This window comes from Osmerus eperlanus, chromosome 26 (genome assembly GCF_963692335.1).
Source record: "Osmerus eperlanus chromosome 26, fOsmEpe2.1, whole genome shotgun sequence".
NCBI lineage: Eukaryota > Metazoa > Chordata > Actinopteri > Osmeriformes > Osmeridae > Osmerus > Osmerus eperlanus.
In genome coordinates, this window is record NC_085043.1 from 10,012,261 (window position 1) to 10,028,774 (window position 16,514).

General features: G+C 50.6%; 1 protein-coding gene across 1 annotated transcript; it reads right to left on the reverse strand.

The window, feature by feature from the left end:
* Positions 1 to 27: 27 nt before the first annotated feature.
* Positions 28 to 16,418, reverse strand: LOC134012794 (protein crumbs homolog 1-like). The gene is given in 15 exon segments (XM_062452382.1): positions 28 to 1,027; positions 1,029 to 1,133; positions 3,623 to 3,749; positions 4,155 to 4,277; positions 5,828 to 5,872; positions 6,305 to 7,208; positions 7,397 to 7,562; positions 7,800 to 8,353; positions 9,017 to 9,988; positions 11,223 to 11,405; positions 11,892 to 12,031; positions 12,157 to 12,352; positions 13,430 to 13,657; positions 15,660 to 15,926; positions 16,316 to 16,418. Coding segments are annotated over 14 exon segments (3,933 nt in total). The 5' UTR covers positions 15,739 to 15,926; positions 16,316 to 16,418; the 3' UTR covers positions 28 to 916.
* Positions 16,419 to 16,514: the final 96 nt, after the last annotated feature.

A 16,514-nucleotide genomic window follows, 5' to 3' on the forward strand; every position in this document is an offset into this window, starting at 1 on the left:
CAAAAAAACAGCACAGTTTGTTTTTATTCCTACATAGTTTTGTGTTTAATGCAATGACATGCTTTTTCCTTTTGAAGATAAAAGAAAAACTGGTTATTTTACCAGCATCAGAAAACCGGCACGGTAGGAATACATTTTAACCACAAGAGGGCAGAAGTGAGTATTTGTTGTAGCTTTAGTTTTTCTCCATTCAAATAATAGCTAAACATTATTTAGTTTGAAAATACTTTTGTCTTTCATCAAGCCTACTTGATATGGAAAATACTGTAAACGTAATTAACATGAAGAGAATAGACCACTAATTACAGTGGAGAATGACCAAGAACCGAACACAGACACATTTCCTGGTCTCAGTGAGCTCACTATTGGTCTGTACGCACTGTGAACTGACATACAAATAAACAATACTCATGTTTATGCTGTATTTGGATGTCTGTGTTGTGATATAAGGCGAGATTATCACAGGATTTAATAAATTAACACACAAAAATCAAATTTTCACCACATAGGGGACACTAACACTAAGGTCCAAGACTCTAAAACTGAAGGCACAGTAATAAATACAAATGAAACAACATACAAACATCTCTGGCTCTTTGCTGCCCTGCATGCAGGTCCAGAGGATACTGGACATTCAGCCGACTGTCCTCGACAACGGAAGGCTTTAGTCTTCAGCTGCGTCTCCAGTCTCCTTACAGTCCTTAGAGACGAGACTGAATTCAAAATGGTGGCTCGCTGCACACACTTGACCCATAAAAGTCCTTATAACCCCACCTGGAGGTCAGTCTCCCAGTGACAGTCCAAGGAGTACTGGTACCTTATTCATATAAGTCATACGGGAGTCATGAGTCATATGAATCATAATAAAAGTACGGGAGTCAAATGAGTCATATTAATCATAATAACAGTACGGGAGTCAAATGAGTCTCTCCATGGGCGGGGGCTGGGCTATATTCCACATCTCTACGCGGGATCCCTCCTTCTCCTGTCTGCTGGGGCTGTAGGTCCCGTGGGTGGCCCGGCGGTTTGAGCGCCACCACCAGGCCAACGGTGGTCAGCACCAGAGCCAGCAGCAGCACCGAGGACAGGCTGACGGTCAACAGGAGTTCAGAGGTCAAACCTTCAGAGGTCAGCTAGAGGGAGGAGGGGAGGGAGGGAGAGTGCAAGAGGGAGGGAGGGGGAGGGAGGGAGGGAGGGAGAGGGAGAGAGAGAGAGAGAGAGAGAGAGAGGGAGGGAGGGAGGGAGGGAGGGAGAGAGAGAGAGAGAGAGAGAGAGAGAGAGAGAGAGAGAGAGAGAGAGAGAGAGAGAGGGAGGGAGGGAGGGAGGGAGGGAGAGAGAGAGAGAGGGAGGGAGGGAGGGAGGGGAGGGAGGGAGGGAGGGAGGGAGGGAGGGAGGGAGGGAGAGAGAGAGAGAGAGAGAGAGAGAGAGAGAGGGAGGGAGGGAGAGAGAGATAGAGAGAGAGAGAGAGAGAGGGAGGGAGGGAGGGGACAAAGATTAAGGATAAATGAAAGAAAGGGGTTGTTTCACACATATATACACGTATACACACATGCACACACATCTTCTAATAACTTGGACATACATGGTAATCTCCTGTGTGTCTCTCAGCACTCAGACACAGCACTACCAACTCCCTGAGAATCGAACACACACAGAACAGCTCTTTCTGTGCCTCTCCTACACTTGTTTCTCTGCCTCATCCAGATACACACATATATTGTACGCACACCCACATACACAGTTTATCCTGTTAAAGAGATTAAAGCTTTATCTGAGTGCTGTACGCTAACACTGCAAATGCACGCAAACATGTGCACACGTGCAAACACACACATACACACACAGTGGTAGTGTTGTTAAAGCAGGTGAGAGCCAGAAGGCACAGCCTGGCCCCGGCTGCTACAGGGACGTTTTCAAACCAGTCCTGTAAGAGCCACCATCACTACTAAAGACGGAAAATGTGAGTCAGTCAACATTTCCTGGTTTTGGAATGTTGGGAGATTGGTGGATGGACTAGATGAAGTATTGCTGGCTGAAAACATGGTGAGAGGATGGAGAGGAGGGGTGGAGGGAAAGGGAGAGGAGGGAGGAAGAGAGAGGGAGGGAGGGAGGAAGATGGCACCGCAGGGGATTGGAGGAAGCCCAGAAATCGAACAGAGGACAGACGACAAGTCAAGGATGAACAGAATGTTTATTTGAAAACAGAAGAGACAGAACAACAGAGAAACAGACAGGCAGAGAGACAGACAGACAGAAATACATTAAGGTGGACAGACAGTCAGACAGATTGATCGACAGACTGAGAGACAGGCAGAGAGACAGACATGCAGACAGACAGAATGATGAGACCGACACAACGACAGAGCTAGTGATCATGACAGACTGGTCCAGTCTATGACAGAACAGAATCAGACAAACAGACACCAAGTAGACTCACATGACACCCTGTCAGTGAGAGTCATTAGTGCAAGAAAGGACAGGACAGAAAAGTACAACGATATAGAAGATATAGAGCAATGACCTCCATTATCACAGATCTCATCAATGTCAAATAAGGATCTGTTATCAGATCACATATTCAAAGTGATACTCTGCTAGCACAACGCTTGCTAATTAATGTTTTTTTTTAATTACTTTTTTCCAACGTCCTTCAAATGGGTCTCTTAAATAAATAAAAAGTACTTTGTTTTCTCTTGGTCCAAGCCACAGATTAGGTACACTGTACAAACAACTGTTAACTAATATGGGTAATCTGTAATTTACCTTCAGTTTACTCCACAGTAGCACTACTAAAGTTCCCGTACAAAAAAATGCTCAAGGCACCAAACAGGCCTGTGTTCAACCAAACCTAGAATTATACTGTGTAGAGGGAGGCTGGTCCTTGGTGTTGTGTCTGACATGATCTAAGTGTTCATTGCTATATTTTAAAAGCAACCTGTGTTTTTACACACCCATACACACTCATACACTAGCACGCATGCATGCACACCCCCTACCCCAGATACATACTCATAACCCTCACACACACACACACACCCTCACACACACACACCTCCTCACCCACACACATCCCCCTCATCATACACACAGACACACACACCCTCCTCACCACACACACACACCCACACACCCCCCCACACACACACCTCACCCCCCCACCCCCCCCCACACACACACCTCACCTCACCCCCCCACCACCCCCCCCCACACACACACCTCACCCCCCCACCACCACCCCCCCCACAGAAACACACCCTCACACCCTAACCCCCTCACACCCTAACCCCCCACACACACCTCACCTCACCCCCCACCACCCCCCCACACATAAACACACCCTCACACCCTAACCCCCTCACATCCTAACCCCCTCACACACACCCTCACACCCTAACCCCCTCACACCCTAACCCCCTCACACCCTAACCCCCTCACACACACCCTCACACCCTAACCCCCTCACACCCTAACCCCCTCACACCCCCCCCCCCCCCATGCCTCAGTCCTCGTTTCCTCCCCAGTCGACCTCAGGCTCGTCGTCCAGCCGCAGCACGAGGTAGGAGAGCAGCTGGAAGAGGTTCTGCCAGAGCAGCACGGCCACGTAGAAGTAAATGTCGCTTACGTCGATCTGACACGTGTCCCCGGCGAAGCTCATGTCGCACACGCAGTGGAACCTGTTGATGAGGTTGCGGCAGTAGCCTCCGTTCAGACACGGGTTGGACTTACACTCATCCAGCTCCTGCTCACAGCTGCAGGGAGACAGACAGGGAGACAGACAGGGAGTCAGACAGGGAGACAGACAGGGAGACAGACAGGGAGACAGACAGGGAGTCAGACAGGGAGACAGACAGGGAGACAGACAGGGAGACAGACAGGGAGACAGACAGGGAGACAGACAGGGAGACAGACAGGGAGTCAGACAGGGAGTCAGACAGGGAGACAGACAGGGAGTCAGACAGGGAGACAGACAGGGAGACAGACAGACATACAGACAGACAGGGAGACAGACAGACAGGGAGACAGACAGACATACAGACAGGGAGAGAGACATGGAGGGAGACAGGGAGGGAGGAGAATCAGTCAGGAGACACAAATACAAATTCAACTGATACATAGTCACTAGTGGTCCTAGCCTCTCTCTCTCCCCCCCTCACCGGTGGCCGCTGTATCCAGGGGGACAATCACAGGACAGCTCTGTGTCTGTGCAGTTCCCTCCGTTGAAGCAGGTGTAGTTCCTGCTCTCGTCCCCACAGACGGACACAGGCAGCCTGGGTCTCCTAGGGACACAGCAGAGGCCCTCCTGTTAGACACGCCCACCACTTCCTGTTAGACACGCCCAACACTGAAGCTGGGTGATGGGGGGGTGGGGTGTAGGGGGATAGGATCTATTGTCTGTCTCCCTTCTGTTGTTACAGAGAGACAAAGAGGCTTAGGGGACGACCAGTCTAAGAAGATTACCATCTCTAATGGCTGCTTAATGACAGACATTAGCAGCGTCAGCTGAACTCAGACAGCAACAGGATGTACTAAGCCCTGGTCTGTGGAAGTGGTTTGACAGTGTGTCTCATGAGGTGTGTGGTGTTGTGTTTGACAGTGTGTCTCATGAGGTGTGTGGTGTTGTGTTTGACAGTGTGTCTCATGAGGTGTGTGGTGTTGTGTTTGACAGTGTGTCTCATGAGGTGTGTGGTGTTGTGTTTGACAGTGTGTCTCATGAGGTGTGTGGTGTTGTGTTTGACAGTGTGTCTCATGAGGTGTGTGGTGTTGTGTTTGACAGTGTGTCTCATGAGGTGTGTGGTGTTGTGTTTGACAGTGTGTCTCATGAGGTGTGTGGTGTTGTGTTTGACAGTGTGTCTCATGAGGTGTGTGGTGTTGTGTTTGACAGTGTGTCTCATGAGGTGTGTGGTGTTGTGTTTGACAGTGTGTCTCATGAGGTGTGTGGTGTTGTGTTTGACAGTGTGTCTCATGAGGTGTGTGGTGTTGTGTTTGACAGTGTGTCTCATGAGGTGTGTGGTGTTGTGTTTGACAGTGTGTCTCATGAGGTGTGTGGTGTTGTGTTTGACAGTGTGTCTCATGAGGTGTGTGGTGTTGTGTTTGACAGTGTGTCTCATGAGGTGTGTGGTGTTGTGTTTGACAGTGTGTCTCATGAGGTGTGTGGTGTTGTGTTTGACAGTGTGTCTCATGAGGTGTGTGGTGTTGTGTTTGACAGTGTGTCTCATGAGGTGTGTGGTGTTGTGTTTGACAGTGTGTCTCATGAGGTGTGTGGTGTTGTGTTTGACAGTGTGTCTCATGAGGTGTGTGGTGTTGTGTTTGACAGTGTGTCTCATGAGGTGTGTGGTGTTGTGTTTGACAGTGTGTCTCATGAGGTGTGTGGTGTTGTGTTTGACAGTGTGTCTCATGAGGTGTGTGGTGTTGTGTTTGACAGTGTGTCTCATGAGGTGTGTGGTGTTGTGTTTGACAGTGTGTCTCATGAGGTGTGTGGTGTTGTGTTTGACAGTGTGTCTCATGAGGTGTGTGGTGTTGTGTTTGACAGTGTGTCTCATGAGGTGTGTGGTGTTGTGTTTGACAGTGTGTCTCATGAGGTGTGTGGTGTTGTGTTTGACAGTGTGTCTCATGAGGTGTGTGGTGTTGTGTTTGACAGTGTGTCTCATGAGGTGTGTGGTGTTGTGTTTGACAGTGTGTCTCATGAGGTGTGTGGTGTTGTGTTTGACAGTGTGTCTCATGAGGTGTGTGGTGTTGTGTTTGACAGTGTGTCTCATGAGGTGTGTGGTGTTGTGTTTGACAGTGTGTCTCATGAGGTGTCTGGTGTTGAAGAAGACGGAGCTCTTACAAGTTCTTGACAACTATGTACCACGGAGCCTCCTCAACACGGTCCCTGGGAAAAGAGGAGAGAAGGAGAGAAGAGGGAGAGGAGAGGCGAAAAGGAGAGAGAGGAGAGGAGAGAAGGGAGAGCAAAGAGAAGGAGAGAGAGGAGACAAGGAGAGAAGAGAGGGAGGAGAGAGAGGAGAGAAGGAGAGAAGAGAGGGAGGAGAGAGAGGAGAGAAGGAGAGAAGAGAGGGAGGAGAGAGAGGAGAGAAGGAGAGAAGAGAGGGAGGAGAGAGAGGAGAGAAGAGAGGGAGGAGAGAAGGAGAGAAGAGAGGGAGGAGAGAAGAGAGGGAGGAGAGAAGAGAATGGAGAAAGGATAGCAAAGAAAAGGGAGAGAAGGACAGAGAGGAGAAAAGTGTTTAGAGGACTGAAAACATTCCCCTGGTGATGCTCACAGGGGAATGTCGACCTGATTCTCTTGCGTTGTGAGGGGGCGTCTCACCTGCAGTAAGGCCCGGTGTAGTTCTCAGGACAGAGGCAGGCGTACTTCTCCACCCCGTGGAGACAGGTTCCCCCGTGGGCACAGCGGTGCCCCTCGCACACGTCCACCTCCTCCTCGCACTGTGCCCCCTGGTACCCCGGCTCGCACGCACACTCGTACGCCAGCCCCGTCACGCTGCAGTTGCCGTGGACGCAGGGGCCGGAGGCGCAGGTGTCGGTGAGGAACTCGCAGCGCCTGCCCGTCCAGCCCTCGCCGCAGCTGCAGCTGAACAGGTTGAAGAGGTCCCTGCAGACGGCGCCGTGCAGGCAGGGGTCGGGCCGGCACACGGGCGTTCCCCCGCACCCGCTCCGAGGGGGCGTGGAGGAGGTGCGGACGAACTGCTCGTCCTGCGTGCGAGGGAGGTTGACCTCGGCCGTGCTGAGGTAGGACAGGACGATCCCGCCCACCTCGATGGGGCCCAGGCAGCCCTCCAGGCTCCAGCCTGCCTCCTGGCCCAGTCCCCCCACCAGGATGTCCACCCCGTCCCGCAGGAAGTCCAGGTTGCCTCCCGGGGTGGCGGAGGTAGAGGCTTCCTCCGTGTCCTCGTCCAGCACCAGGGTCCAGCGCGACGCCTCGTCCCAGGGTGAGGTCATGAAAAGGTGGGCGCTGTGCCACTCGCCGTCGCTCACCTGGCGCCCGCTGGACAGGCTGACGGGGGCGGGGCCGGTCTGCAGCTCCAGGAACAGGAAGCCGTCCTGCACCGACACGGTGAGGAACTCGGGGCCGCGCTCGGCGTGTAGGACGGCGGCGTGGCGCTTGCGCGTTCGCACGCTCAGCGACACGCTCGTCAGGTTGCGGGAGATGCGGCCGTTGCCGCGGTAATACAGTACGCTGCTGTCGTCCAGGAAGGTGGCATTGGAGAGGCCTGGAGGAGGGAGGGGGGTAAGATGGGGGAGTTAGTTCATTTAGATTTTGTTTGCGTAGCAACATGTACCCCTTGGAAGGCTTGGGTGTAGCTAGGATGTGACCACTCTCCTGGCGTGCAAACTCAAGCAGCGCGTTACCGCGACAACGTGGTTACCGTGACAGGGATGGAGGAGGCGGGAGACTCACACTCGTATCCCTGGCTCAGCTGACTGCACTCTGCGTACGGGGGGCAGGGCGAGAGCTCGCACCAGCGCACCTCCTCACAGCGCCGCCCTGCTGTGCTGGGGGCGCAACTGCAGCTGAAGTCGTCCCACACTGAGTAACACACGCCCCCGTTCTGACAAGGCTTCCTCTGAGGGGGGAGGGACAGGGGGGGGGGGGCAGGGAGGGGGGGGGGCTTGATGTCAACAAAAGAAGAACACCCAAATCTCTACCCCAATCACTACCCCAATCACTACCCCAATCTCTACCCCAATCACTACCCCAATCTCTACCCCAATCACTACCCCAATCTCTGCCCCAATCACTACCCCAATCTCTGCCCCAATCACTACCCCAATCACCACCCCAACTCAACCCAGCTACTCACCCTGCAGGAGTTGTCCCCAGGGCAGCCAGGGGTCACATTAGCCAACCTCTCCACAGGATATGACATCACAGGGGCATCGTCCAACCCGAAGAACTGCAGTCTGGCGTGGTTAATCCTGAGGTCCTGGATGCAGCCCTTGAGGTACCCCCCGACCTCCAGGGAGGCTGTCTGCTGGGGCAGCCCCCCCACGTAGACGCGGTCCCCCGCCTGGACGGCGAGGGGTCGCACCCCCGCCTCGCCCTGCCTCCGGTTCCCCACGTCCAGCACCATGCTGCCGTTCTCCACTGCCACGCTCACGAAGCGGACCTCGCCGTCGATGACCTCGCCGTCTCCGGTCACGCTCTCCAAGCCGTTCAGCTGGACCACGAGGCGCCCCTCCTGCAGCCACGCCCGCAGGTACTGGCTGGTGCTGTTGGTGAGGACCAGCAGGAGGGCGTTGGGGCTACGCGTGCGCAGGAAGAAGGAGACGGTGATGTCGTGGCCGGGATGGTCGGTCACGGTGAACTCAGCGTAGCTCTGCAGGTCCTCGTGGCCAAAGCGGGCCGTCACGTACTCTAGAACCACGACAGAACACAAGTCAGTCACACGTTCTCCTACACACACACACAGAAACAGGGAACAGTCAACAGAAACTAATGATGAACAAACAGAGGTAGGTGCAGTAAATGTGTGACAAGCATCTAGGCTGTGTGTTGTAAAGGCCTCCTTAGTGCAGTGGTACAGGTATGGGTTATGGAAGAGATTTCCATTTCTCAAATGCCAACTCACTTCATAAAGTCGTACTTTTTGTTTCTTAATTTTCTGACATTTCTTTCCTACTCATCATTTGTGAAAACACAGTTTATAATGCATGGGTTCTGAACATCGCTGTGTGTGATTATGTGAACTGTGTGTGTGTCCTTTATAAGACACTGGGATCTCTAATCTGTTTTTAAGTCAACAGGCTATTAATATACTTCTCTGAAAGACATGCGGAACACTATATTTGTGTTTAAGGTACTGTTGCTAACATTTGGCCTTAAACCACCAATGGAAAAAAGGTTTTTGTTGAAAAGCCTGTGTTCTCTTGTGTTTTCTGTGTGCCCTGGTGTTGTGTAGCGTGGACTCCCTCTCTCTACTAATTAAGTTGGGTAAGCTGGTCTATCTCTGGCTTTGACTCACTGAACATTGACCTTTACACTCTCCATACTCTCCTATATCTACAGTCCCTCCCCTACCTTCTGCACAGTCATGGCCTTTGTACGGTCTGGGGCATCTGCACTGGTAGCCCTGCCACAGGTTGATGCACTGGGCTCGGTTTTGGCACGGGTTGACCACACAGCGGTCCCTGTGGCTGCAGCCAAGAGTCACGTTCACCGCGTAGTCGCTCAGCCACTGGTCCGGGACCACCAGCTGGGAGTCCACAAATACATCCCTCAGACACCCGATGAAGGCCTGGGCAGGGGCCCTGGCTGCTGCCCTGCTCCGGCCCTCCCACACCCCCCCTATGATGGTGTAGTGAGGCGGGGACTCTGGTTCCTCCAGCACGACTAGAGAGTCCTCGACGGGGGCTTCCACCCGGCAGGCCTCCCTCTCGCAGCCCTCAGCGCCCCAGAGCGTGAGCCGAAGCACCCCGCCGGCGAGGACCGCCTCCAGGGAGTGCCACTCCCCGTCCGTGACGTTGTGGGGAACCACCAGAGCCTGGCCAGGCCCGTCAGGGCCCGCCCCAGCCGAGGCCTCCCTCTGTAGGCTGAGTCGAAGCCGCCCCTCCTCCACCTCCAGCCCCAGGAGGAGGCCCCCGCTGCCCCGCTGGAAGAGCACCGCGCTGGGCACGGCCGTCCGGAAGCTCAGGCTGATGTTGCAGGAGGCCTCCGCTGCCACCAGGGGGCTCTGGAGCAGCAGGTGGGCTCTTTGCTCGAAGGAGAAGGCCGTGGGGGTTTGGCAGAGGGGGCCGGTGAACCCGGGGGCGCAGGAGCAGGAGTAGCCGTGGATACCGTCTGTGAGGAAGGGCTCGCAGGAGGCCTGGTTCTGGCACTCGTGCCCCGTGCAGCCCACCAGTAGCTCAGAGCAGTTCTGGCCCCCGTAGCCTGGCCCCTCTGGGCCCCCGGGGGGGCAGAGGCACCCGTAGCCTCCCACACGGCTCTCGCAGAGGCCAGCGTTCTGACACGGGCTGCCCTCACACTGGTCGGTAATCTCCTGGCACAGGGTACCTGTACAGGGCAGCAGGTGGGTTGAGGAGTGGTGAAGTGAGACTAGGGATTTTAATACTCAATTAATTACAGAGGTTAGTACTTTTCTATCGGTTGGTTTCACATTGGATCACATTGGATCATTTCATCTTCAACGCACATTCACAATTCAACTAACCCTAACCCTACATAACACAGGTAAATGATTAAATTATGTGACTATATTATTGATTGGAGCTTTGACCCATGAGCAACAAGGTACTAGATATACGTTTCCTATACTTGAACTGGACAGTTATGTAGACCTGCAGTAAAGCCTGTTGTATAATTCTGTTAGATTAGATACCAATGGGCAGTGCCACGGTATAGCGTTTAGTCATGGCATCTCATTATCACCTCCTCTATAGCCACTGTTTCATTTAATGTCAAACTCAGTTTCAAGGACAAGAGACGCCAAGTCTAGAGTGCTCTCACGACGTCATACAACACAGTGTATTTGAGAATCGCTTCTACAGTGCAGGTGTTCCTACCTGAGTACATGTAAGGAACATGCAGCACACATTACAACCCATCAACCACCTACAACCACTAGTAGGCTGACAGACTCAGGCACAACCACACAGCACAGGATATAGAAAGAACCAGAGCCATAAAACAGCGAATTCAACCGACTTCAACTCTGAAAAACAACAGTCAACAAACGAAGCCTTTTCCACAGCTAACCACAGTACCTGGCACCAGCAGCAGGACGCACCAGACCCATCCTGCGACCGTGACCATCCTACCGGCACTTCCTCTTCCTGTGTGTGTGGCTCGTGTGACGATCCTGTGCTGCGTCCGCTCTGTTCTCGCCCACAGGGACCCTGGGTCCCACCAACACCGGGCTGCTTCTGCCCACCTCCCTTCAGCCATGCACGACTGGGGCGCTCGCAAGCAGGAGCCCAGCAAAGCCGGATCTCTGGGATTACCCTAATGCAACCTGAACGTCTTAGAGAGGGAGCGCTGGTGACTGGAGGGGGAGGGCTACTTTTAGATTCCTGCTCAAGGTAGTTATAAAGGCGGTGGCTGTCTTGCCTGAGAGATTGCTGGGACAACAGATCACAGGCTTGCGTAAGCACAGGAGGGATTAGGGTATTCGTCTTTGGGCCTGCTACTGTAAGCGAGCATCCACACTCCCTCCCCCCCCCCCACTCCCCTCACGATGACCCGTGGTTGTCACGGTGACAGAGGACAGTTCCCCCTGGCCTCTCCGTACCTGTGGTCCCTGGCTGGCAGCTGCAGGTGAATCCGGCAGCGTGCCGGGGGTCGTAGCTAGCCGGCAGAAGGGGCTCCACCCCGTAGAGGAGCTGCCAGGACCTCTCTATGCAGCGGCCTCCGTGAAGGCAGGGGGCGCTAGCGCACTCGCTCACGTCCACCTCACACTCACGGCCCTGGAAGCCTGCACAGGACAGAGACCGAGATGAACATCAGGAAGGACATACACAGGATTTAAACACACATGTTAACCCTTGTGCTGCCTTCGGGTCACATGACCCAAAAGTTCATAACGAACCATCGTTGTGTTTACACAATTTTACCCAATACAAAACAAATAAAAATAATTTTCTTTTAACCTTCGCAATGTGGGGGGTCTGAGACAGCCCAACGGTTAAAAGAAAATGCTTCACTTTGTTTTTGTATGCGGTAAAGTTGTCGCAATACGACGGTGGGTCACAATGACTGATGGGTCAGAATGACCCGAAGATAACACAAGGGTTAAGGTCTCTCTCTCTTTGTATGTTTATTCCCCCTTTATTGTCTCTCTTCCTCAAAGTGTAATAGGCCTACATTCAGCCAGGGGCTATATTTTAACACAACTAGGTAAAGTGTCTTCTTGTATATGCTCTGTTTGTGTCTGCTGTGGAGGGCTGTGTTAAGGTTGTACCTGGCCAACAGCGACAGGTGTAATTGCCCTTATTCTCCACACAGGTGGCGCTGTTGAGACAGGGCTGAGACCGGCATGGCGGGGCCGGGATTTCACAGTGTTGCCCCATAAAGGCGGTCTGGAAGCAGTCACAGCTGTATCTGAGACATTATTTAAAACCTTTTTTAGGAAACATAATTCGACCTTTTCTATCATTGATAAAACGGTGACTGAAAATGTTACTCGCTCTCCCGGTCATTATGTCCCAAAACACAAGGTGCCTTACTTGTTTATCCCGTCTGTACAGACGGCCCCGTTTTGACACGGCCGCTCTCTGCAATCGTCCACATCTATCTCACAGCGGTCTCCCTGGAAACCAGGCCGGCAGCTGCACGCGAAGCTGTTGATGTAGTCACGGCAACTGCCGCCGTGGAGGCATGGCTGTGATTGGCACTCGTCTATCTCGAGCTCACAGGTGGCACCTGGAAACATCAAAGCCCAAAATTGAGTAATTTGGGCCACATCAGATTCTGTCTTCCTAAAAACCCAGCTATTCATTTAGCACTATGTTCTCTACAGTGGATGTTGCTGCCTATGGGCTGGAAACTATGCAGCCCTACTATCCTTTGTATTTATTTATTTTGTCCAATTGTAATGGCCGTGTTATTCTAGTTAATTCCGTTATTGATGCGTATAACACAGATGAAAACAAAGTTTTGACATTTATTGTCCTTAAAATAAGTTTTCAACATTTTCTTACTTTTAAAACGTTTTTTTTGCCCTGTTACTTGTATGTATTAGAGCAGCGAGTTGTGCTCCACTGTCATCTGTCCTGAACATAGCCTGTGATTCTCTATTTGAAGTGTCCTAATGGTGGAGTGTAGCACAAAGTTCCCTGCCCCGACCGGTCCATGACAGCGCAGATTTAACAAGATCTTCGATCTGAAATTAGCAAGGCATTTAACCTTATCGTAAAGTAAGATGTTCTTTTCAATAGAGCTGGGATGAAGCAGGGATTAGCTTTCCTGAGCATGAGTCTTGTCTACCAACAGCATAAATCCCAGATATCCCACTGACAACAGAACAGTGATCACATATGATCTCCCATTTGAAGTTAGTGGACATTACATATACATTACATTTAGTCATTTAGCAGACACTCTTATCCAGAGCGACTTACAGTAAGTACAGGGACATTCCCCCCGAGGCAAGTAGGGTGAAGTGCCTTTCCCAAGGACACAACATCATTTTGCACGGCCAGGAATCAAACCGGCAACGTTCTGATTACTAGCCTGATTCCCTAACCACTCAGCCACCTGACACCGGACATACAAGGTCTGTAACAGCGCTAGGAGTAAAGTTGGATCAAGGTCACTTGATGGGATCCTTGTCTAGTCTAACACTTATTGTAACTAAAACTGTTAATCAGATTGGTTAAAAAACGTTATATTAATATACTGTATGCTTAAAGTCAATCCCCCTCTACCCCCCTGCTTCTCATCTTAAACAGGAAGTGGATGAACAAGGAGGGGATACTTCCTGGTGTTCTTCCTTCTCACCTGTGTATCCTGGGCTGCAGGTGCACCTGTACCTGCCCACCTGGTCCACGCAGGTGGCCCCGTTGCGACACGGCTGGGACACACACTCATCCACCTCCAGCTGGCAGAGCCGGCCCTGATACCCGGGCACGCAGAAACACGAGTAGCCGTCGCCACGGCTACGGCAGATGGCACGGTTGTTGCACGGGTTGGGAGAGCATGGGTCGTCCGTCCGATTGGCTGGCACACCTGAACACAGGAAGTCACATGGCATCATAAAGGGTTTATTGAGCAGGGGCGGGGGGGGGGGGATCAAATACAAATACTATTTGACTGTTTTTGAGGACTGAAATTGTGTTTTGTCTTGGTGTGTTAAGTTAGTATAACTCCAGTACACACACAGTAGAGACGTACACCAGCACCACAACTGCCATAAACAGTCGATCATTTTGCGTTCTGCCTAGAGGAGATTTTTGCTTTGAATTGTCCCACAATGCACCCCTCCCCTCCCCCCCAAAAAATTGCCTTCTTCCACTCATCCTCTCTGCACAAGGACGCTTACAAACTTAAGAGGCCTCACAAAGAGCATCACGGCTCGCCTCCATGGCAACCAATACCACGGCTCCATCGCTGCATTCGCTCCATTGCCATGGCGACCGCATTCAGACAGAAGTCAGTCATTTGTGGACCTTCATCAGTGCATTCATACAGTGAATGCTATGAACGTACAGCGCATGTTGTCGTTCCTATCGGCGGGCTTTGTGTCGATGTGACAGACTGCCAGCGACGCGTTAAGCTCTTTCTTATTATTGTTTGGGAAGAAAGACACTGCCACACATACTAATCAGGGAATCAGTTCATTCTATTGAGTTATTCAAACCCAGCTTTCAGTAAGACTATAATGCGTATTCATACCCTGTATCTGACAGACGTGTTGATAATATATATAGTATATGTATGTAGGAACTGTTTCGTGGTTCTGATCCACAACCACTGCAAGTACACTAGTTATTGATCGAGATTTTTTTGGGCATTACCATTTGATGGATGGTTTCTGTCTCTGCTCAATTTGGATAAGTTATAGATTAGGGGGGTACATTTCAATCTCACAGAGAGGATTCCCATTTTACCATGAGAAGCTTAGGAGTGTCTAGACCCCATCCCAGCCTGATCCGTTTGGGGACCTTTCCAGGGGGTCGGTTGGAGGTTTTGGGGTGTAGTTCCAAAAAAGAAACAGCCTGTTGCTTTAACCGCGCGTTCCAATCCCAAGATTGTCCAACCAGACATCCCTTTCCACACCATGCTAGGCTTCTTTCATATGCTAATTCCCAGCATAGCTCTTTGTCCAGCGCTATCTCTAAAGAGAGGGAAGGCCTCTCTTTAGTTCACATGTAGGACACCTGACCATCACTGATGGATGGTCCCTGTGGATATTGCTGCTGGTTGTATTACTAGTGATAACACAACATGTTGTACACGTTTGTGGGCGTTTAGTGAGTTAGTGGGATGCACGTGCACCCTCCCTGCTCCCCTCCAAGGCCCTACCCCCCATGGGGCTTACGTTGGCCCCTATTGTCTGATCTGTCTCTTGTCCCTTCTCTGGCTCTTGTGGTCCTTTTGAATCCTGCCTTCAGTTCTGAGTGATAGCAATGATGTCACCACACAATCTTACATAAAGAATTCTAGCCATGCAAGCTAGAATTTGATTTAACTCAATACCCAGACTGTACCTGCCGATATTTTGTTGATATGACAACTGATTACTGTGTCAGGTCAGTGCAGTACATGTTCTACATTCTGCTGGCAGAGTGCAGAAAGATTTTATGTAGGAGCATTTTATATCATGAAAAACAGCATAGGCTTGCAAACATACCAGTTATCATTTAACCAAAGCACACTCCACCACCATGATATAGTTCAACATTTGATTTATTTTCCAATATTAAAAAGTAGAAAGACAATACAAAGAGTAATGCAGCTGTATCAAGATGATCACAGTGAAGACTCCCTTGCTGAACATATTTGAAATGAAAGCATAAACAAATATGTTAAATTAATGTAATTTACTAATTAATGCCTCAAATGGAAATGAGTATTATTATAAACATTAAAAAAAGTTATATTCATATCTGATGAAATTCCATCAAACATGATGTTGAATACAGTGACAATAAAACTTAGGATGAAATATAATACAAACTATTTCAGTTTTCACCACCCCCAAAACAAACGAGAGGACAATTGAACTTACCATTTATCAGTGTGATGAGAATTGTGATGCCTAGTGCACATGAAAATAATCTGAACCAATTAGACGGCAATAGATCCATATTCGTAATGAGAAATCATCCTGCTCGATACGTTTGACTCATATCTGTCCTTGTGCCATATCCTGTGTGTTGTCAACCGCTGCCGCTGTTCTTGTGATCTCTTCCCAACACACCAATCGCTGATGGGCGCTGCGTGGCGCGCCAATCGGCTCAACGCTGGTACTCATGATCCTCGCTCAAACGCGATCCTATAAAAGTCAATTGGAAATCGGATTTTGTTCAATAGCTTAAACTTGTCATGGAGAGTTCAATTAGATTAATACCTTATTGAACCTAACGATTGGAAACGATGAAAGAATGACGAGGTATTTTTGGAACTGATACAATTATCTCAAGGATTTTCCGTCTTTCAAATTGGTGCAACTAAACTAAGAAAACGGAATCGACCAGCAAATTCACATAAACGAATGACAGTAAATGTGATAACTACAGTCATTAGTTAAGTCTCAATCTATACATTAAACTGATGTGTGTGACTTAAGGACTGAGTTATATAAATTGCACTAAACTTAATAAAAACAGCCTACTTAAACCCGTTTTAACTGATTATTCCAACACTTAGTTATGTCATACCTACCACCACACTGTCGTTTTATTTCTAAGGATGCTTTTGAATTTCAAGTTGGACAGTGAATAAGGTCGCCTCTCTGCCCCCTAGCGCCTATTTGCGTACCAGCACCCTGTCCGTTTAAACACGTTGGGGATTTCCTATAGGCTGCATATTGTTTACCCTGCAGCGATTGGTTTGTGAACTTCCCAGTTTGACATCATTGGCT